Genomic DNA, 6,494 nt, shown 5'->3' with positions numbered 1-6,494 from the left:
AATGCTTGGACAAGTTTAAATTGCTGGGGAGTAGGGTTGAAATTTTTAGATCCAATTTACTGACTATGTTATTACCAGCAGTTGTCTCTTTTTTAGCGTTAAAGTTATACTTGCCTGGTGAAGGGTTAGGGTGAAATCACATGGCGGCGTCAAACGTCATCCAGAAATTCATGAGTGCAAGAGTAGCAGGAACATAGGTTATCTTTTTCTCTCATGAATTTCCGGTTGACGTTTGACGCCGCCATGTGATTTCACCCTTACTTCTTAAAATTCCACTCTAGTGTCAATAACTGTTTACCTACCCATCGCTGGTCACATTGCATGTAAACCCGGCAAGTTCAGATTAGAAATAGCATATATATGTGAAAGTGTACACTTTTTGTTAGAGTTGTGAACACTTTTAACAATTTTGTTTAATATACAAGTTTCCATATGTATCAGAAGAAGAGAGAGAGATGTGAGCAGAAACAGTGTGTGCAAATGAGTGTTGTGATATATAATTTCAACTATCCAAAAACTGTTTGTAATAATAGTATTGCTCCCACCAAATGTTTTTCCACAATTAGAACAATACGAGAAAGAAAGAAAGAAAGAAAGAAAGAAAGAAAGAGCAAAGTATATACTTTTCATGCTGTTTATTTCCTGAAGAAGATTGTGTTTAGACCCTAAAGGTCACACTGACAATTGTACACATTATTGTTACCAGTGTATTTGATGAGTAAAGGACATGTAATAAACAAGTTTGTTTCCGTGAAGACACCGTTGAAAATGAATTTCAAACGACCAAAAAGAAATTTTAAAGGATTTAAAATTAAGGTAGGTTAAACTTTACTATCTATCATGTTGATTATACACTCTTAGTACAAAATAAAGTGCAATTTTACTACGCTTAAAAATGTGTTACTATATCCAAAGATGTAAATAAATCCTAATAAGTGTTCTATTGTACAAGCTCAAAGTAAAAGAAAAATTATAAATGGGTAAATTTATTATATCTTAAAATCTAAAAAAAAAAACATAACCTCTTTCTCTATAAATAAGTGAAATTTTTACACATTTAAAGAAAAAAAATGTTGAACCTAGGAATTTATGGAAATATTTTTATTTACAATAAACCGAAAACCATTTATATTTTTAACAAAGTTTGTTTATTTTAAAATTTAATTTTGAGGAAATAAAACGCTGTCTATCTCAAATACAAATTGACAACCGTGCAAAATTATCCTTTAATCAATGTCATTTTTCTTTGGAGTGCGTCTTATTTATCAAAAGAAATTGCACATTTATTTTTTTACTATATCTTCATTAATTTTAATTCAGACTTTACCCAACGGCAAGATGATGAGGTTCACAAGGTGGGATTTTCCTCGTTATATCCCATACGTTCCGGAAACTAATGTTAGAAGAAAATTCACAAGATGGGATTTAAATGTTCCAAGAAAATCAATAGCCATATCACCAGACGTTCCACCACCAAGTCCTTACATACCAGGATTTGTAGAAGAATCCTTATTACATTTTTATCCTGAGGAAGATGTTAATTCAGATAGTAAAGAGAGGTGCTCAATGGAACAAGAAATCAATCATCTTCAGAGTCCAGATAAAAATGAAAATGTGGAACTTCAAAAACATAATTTACTGAATATTAGCGAAATTCTAGAAACTATAGCAGATCAAGAACAATATTTAGTGGATATTGACGAAATTCTTCAACAGAGTTTTGTAAGCGAGGAAAATACGGCTAATCAAGAACAATATTTAGTAGATATTGATGAAATACTTCGTCAGAGTTTTGTAACTGAGGAAAATACAGCAGACCAAGAACAATATTTAGCGAATATTAGCGAAATTCTGGAGAGTCTAAGAAAAGTAGAATGTACAGCAAATAAAGTACAATATTTAGCGGATATTGATGAAATTCCTCTTCAGAGTTTGGTAAACGAGGAAGATAACAGATCTGGGCATTGAAATTACAACTGCTTTGTCAAATTCCTAAAGCCCAATTAATATTTAACTTAAAAAATTCTCGTAAGTTTTTAATATAAAAAAGGTATGTCATATAACCATTTAATATATGAATTCATTGTTACCAAAAACAAAAGTTACTTTTAATCGCTTCTGCAAGAAGACTTTAGTGTTGTGTGTGTGTGTGTGTGCGCAAAATTGAAAACAATTTTATTTTGTAAAATGCTTAGGAAACTATTGTTTTAACATAAAAGAAACAAAACGTTATTTTTTTATTTGCTTCTGCAAGAAGGCTTAAGTGTTGTGTGTGCACAAAATTAAAAACTTTATTTTTCTTGAGAAGTTATTGTTCTTAACCTAGAAAAAAAAACAAATGTTACTTTTTTTTCTGCAAGAAAGGCTTGAATGTTGTGCATGAGTTTTCCTATTATTTTTCTTGAGAAGTTATTGTTCTTAACCTAGAAAAAAAAAACAAATGTTACTTTTTTTCTGCAAGAAAGGCTTGAATGTTGTGCATGAGTTTTCCTCTTATTTTTAAAAATAGGTCTATTTTGAGACATTAAGATAACTATTTTTTGTTAATTCTTCCGTACTAAAAAGAAAGATTAAGTTTATTTTTTACTCCTAAAAGGCTTGTGAGTAATGTATGCACAAATCTGAATATTCTCAAAGTAGTTAGTCTTTTTTTCAATGTTTAAAATATTTTTTTTATTTTGTAGAATTGTGTTTTTATTTATTTATTTTAATTTTTCTTGATCATCCTATTATTAAAATTTCTGAACTTAGTTGTGTTTTTATTTATTTATTTTAATTTTTCTTGATCATCCTATTATTAAAATTTCTGAACTTAGTTGTGTTTTTATTTATTTTAATTTTTCTTGATCATCCTATTATTAAAATTTCTGAACTTAGTTGTGTTTTTATTTATTTTAATTTTTCTTGATCATCCTATTATTAAAATTTCTGAACTTAGTTGTGTTTTTTATTTATTTTAATTTTTCTTGATCATCCTATTATTAAAATTTCTGAATTAGTTGTGTCAGACTTTGTAAATTTAAAATTTAATGTGTATTTTATTAGTTCGAATAAGAGTGTGCGCTTAGACAGAAGTGGGAGGGGCCCGCTGCGGTGTATAAATTTGAGGAGCGTGAGTTACGAGGACGCACTACTTTTACAGATTTCGAGGTTAACACTTGAAGCATTTCTCTATTTAAATTATATTTCAGAAATAAAAAAAAAAAAAAAAAATGGAAAACGAACATAACCGACCGTCAATTGAAATTCGTATAAAAATATACGACGAACAATACGACAGTGAAGGAAACAGTATTGTTTCTAGTAGTGACAGTGAAGCCACTACTGTTATATTCACCAATGAAGATCAGGGTAACAATATTCCAGTATATGATGATGACGATATATTAGAAAATAATATTAGCGATGAAGAGGTAGCTTAAATATTAAATTAAATATTAACTTAAATATTTTGTATATAAAATTTTATTAAATTATTTATAATTGATTTTTTTTTCAGATTTCAGAAATGGATGCATTACTACAATCCCCAGATTTACCAGCTACGGAGGAAACCTTTAATAATGAATATCACCACGGTTATATGGAGAATCAAGATGTTGAAGTTGATGACGATGTATTGATAATCGATGAAACCTTTAATAATGAATATCACCACGGTTATATGGAGAATCAAGATGTTGAAGTTGATGACGATGTATTGATAATCGATGAAACCTTTAATAATGAATATCACCACGGTTATATGGAGAATCAAGATGTTGAAGTTGATGACGATGTATTGATAATCGATATTAGCGATGAGGAAGTACGTATTTATTTATTTATTATATTAATTTATGTATACACATATACTTATTTACTCATATGCCTACTTTTTTTCAGGTTTCTGAAATATTAGAAAATCCTCTAGACAACGAGATTGACATGTCACCGGAGCCTCCCCAAACACCATCTCCAATTCTATCTGAATCATCAGATATTTTCACTGATTTCAATGGTAAAAGATACCGACACAGGTCACAATCCCCTTAGTTTATTTACTAAATACTTTTAAAAACTGTTACTAATGTAATAATAACAGTAGAAAAAAGATGTAATTTTTAACATCTCTTAAAGAATTAAAGTTTTTTTTTCCTTTCAGCATTTGTTTTTTCAGGTGATTATTCTAGGATTTCATATTTTTAGCATTTCTTTTAGTTTTTTTTTTTGTTTCATCTTTTCTTGCAGCTTGTTCTAGAATTTCAGTTTTTCTTTCAGGTTTTTTTTTGTTTTCAACCTTTCATGCAGCTTCTGTTCTAGAATTTCATTTTTTTTTTTTCAGGTTTTTTTGTTTTCAGGCTTTCTTGCAACTTTCCTTCTAGAATTTCAGTTTATGTTTTCAGCCTTTCATGCAGCTTCTGTTCTAGAATTTCATTTTTTTTTTTGTTTTCAGGTTTTTTATGTTTTCAGCCTTTCATGCAGCTTCTGTTCTAGAATTTCATTTTTTTTTTTCAGGTTTTTTTTGTTTTCAGGCTTTCTTGCAACTTTCCTTCTAGAATTTCAGTTTCTGTTTCAGGTTTTTTTTTCGTTTTCAGCCTTTCATGCAGCTTCTGTTCTAGAATTTCATTTTTTTTTTTTCAGTTTTTTTTTTGTTTTCAGGCTTTCTTGCAACTTTCCTTCTAGAATTTCAGTTTCTGTTTCAGGTTTTTTTTTCGTTTTCAGCCTTTCTTGCAGCTTCTGTTCTAGAATTTCATTTTTTTTTTTTTTTGTTTTCAGGTTTTTTATGTTTTCAGCCTTTCATGCAGCTTCTGTTCTAGAATTTCATTTTTTTTTTTCAGGTTTTTTTTGTTTTCAGGCTTTCTTGCAACTTTCCTTCTAGAATTTCAGTTTCTGTTTCAGATTTTTTTTTCGTTTTCAGCCTTTCATGCAGCTTCTGTTCTAGAATTTCATTTTTTTTTCAGTTTTTTTTTGTTTTCAGGCTTTCTTGCAACTTTCCTTCTAGAATTTCAGTTTCTGTTTCAGGTTTTTTTTCGTTTTCAGCCTTTCTTGCAGCTTCTGTTCTAGAATTTCAAGATTCTATAAAATTTTTTAGAATTTTAGCTTTTCTCAAAGAATTTTTTTAGCTTTTTTTTTCTCAAATTTCTTATTAGGTTTTTTTTTTCAGTTGGCTATCCTCGATTATTTTCTCAAAGAATTTTTTTTTAGCTTTTTTCTCAGATTTCTTATTAGGTTTTTTTTTTTTTTTTCAGTTGGCTATCCTCGATTATTTTCTTTGAGTTATTCTTATAGAATTTTAGCTTTTTATTTCATAATTTTGTTATTAGATTGGCATCCAGGATTTTTAATTTTTTTTTCTACTCTTTTATTTCAGTTTCAGATTTTTTTTTTACTAAGATTTCAAAAAAATTTTTTTTTCTACTCGTCTCTTATTTCAGTTTTAGTTAATTTTTTCTTTTTTTATTTTTTTTTTTTACTAAGATTTCTGATTTAATCCTTCTCTTAAGGACAGGTCCAAGTCGTTCAGATTTTTTTGCATGGAGCTTCAATGGAAAAATCGGAACGACTTGGACCTGCCCTTAAACTCCTTTCACATTGGCTTTTTATTGAGAAATTTAAATTACATGTTATGATTTTTTTCAGATAAAAGAAAAATGGAAAAATCACTTTCTCATTCCTATTATGATGATGATGATGACAGTAATGATGGAGCGGAAAGGACGTTCATCTTAATTTTTGAGAGTGATGAAGATGATTATGATAGTGAAGGGTCCACTATATCTGAAAGCTCTGATGATAGTGAGGTTGATAGTGAGATTGATAGTGAGGATGATGATGATGATGATGTATCCCTCATTGTCAGTCGGATTATTGTTATTACAGGGGTAATGAATTTTACAACATTGACATTTTTATAATAATAATAATAAGAATAATAATAATAATAATAATAATAATAATAATAATAATAATAATTTTTCAGGTGGATTTGTTACAACTCCCCTCCGAGTCATCAGTTACAACAGATTCTAAAAAATAAAATTCATATATAGATTTAATTAATAAATAATCTTTTTCAACACTAATTGCTTTATGTAATTGTATAAGAGTGCGTTTGTTTCTATGTTAATAAAGAGGGACTTAGTAATATCATATAGGAATTGCGCGCGCATATTAGGAACTTCACAAATTAGCGCACATTATAGTGGTGGGGTTAAGGAGAAAAGTGGGGGCTAGTGGTGATATAAGGCGACTCTTGAGCCGCAAGTGACATTCTCTTCTTCAGATCCCCAAGTAACAGTAAGTATAAATTTCTTTGTTACAGATCCTTTATTTTCAGGTTTTATTTTCAGGTTCTATTTTCTGGTTTTTTTTCAGGTTTTATTTTCAGCTTTTATTTTCAGCATTTGCTTTCAGGTTTTCTTTTCAGCATTTATTTTCAGCATTTATTTTCAGCATTTATTTACAGGTTTTCAGAGCATTTAATATATTTTTTTTTTCTTTATCTTTCTGTT

The 6,494-nt window shown here is 28.9% G+C and overlaps 1 protein-coding gene across 1 annotated transcript; it reads left to right on the top strand.

The window, feature by feature from the left end:
- Positions 1–2,962: 2,962 nt before the first annotated feature.
- On the top strand, positions 2,963–6,019 carry LOC127286312 (sarcoplasmic reticulum histidine-rich calcium-binding protein-like). The gene is made up of 5 exons (XM_051312697.1): positions 2,963–3,413; positions 3,500–3,808; positions 3,886–4,000; positions 5,623–5,864; positions 5,963–6,019. The coding sequence occupies exons 1-5, from the start codon at positions 3,213–3,215 to the stop codon at positions 6,017–6,019; spliced, it is 924 nt and encodes a 307-aa protein (XP_051168654.1). The 5' UTR covers positions 2,963–3,212.
- Positions 6,020–6,494: the final 475 nt, after the last annotated feature.

This window comes from Leptopilina boulardi, unplaced genomic scaffold (genome assembly GCF_019393585.1).
Source record: "Leptopilina boulardi isolate dan_hultmark-lab unplaced genomic scaffold, ZJU_Lbou_2.1 LbouV2_352, whole genome shotgun sequence".
Lineage (NCBI taxonomy): Eukaryota > Metazoa > Arthropoda > Insecta > Hymenoptera > Figitidae > Leptopilina > Leptopilina boulardi.
The sequence above is the reverse complement of the archived record's forward strand: the minus strand, read 5'-3'. Positions and strand labels throughout refer to the sequence as shown.

Excerpts from the sequence above, each read along its gene's own strand:
- LOC127286312 (XM_051312697.1), top strand. The coding sequence starts at position 3,213 with ATGGAAAACGAACATAACCGACCGTCAATTGAAATTCGTATAAAAATA. Across the intron at positions 3,809-3,885 it reads TCGATATTAGCGATGAGGAA|GTTTCTGAAATATTAGAAAA; the intron begins GTACGTATTTAT and ends ACTTTTTTTCAG. Across the intron at positions 4,001-5,622 it reads TATTTTCACTGATTTCAATG|ATAAAAGAAAAATGGAAAAA; the intron begins GTAAAAGATACC and ends GATTTTTTTCAG.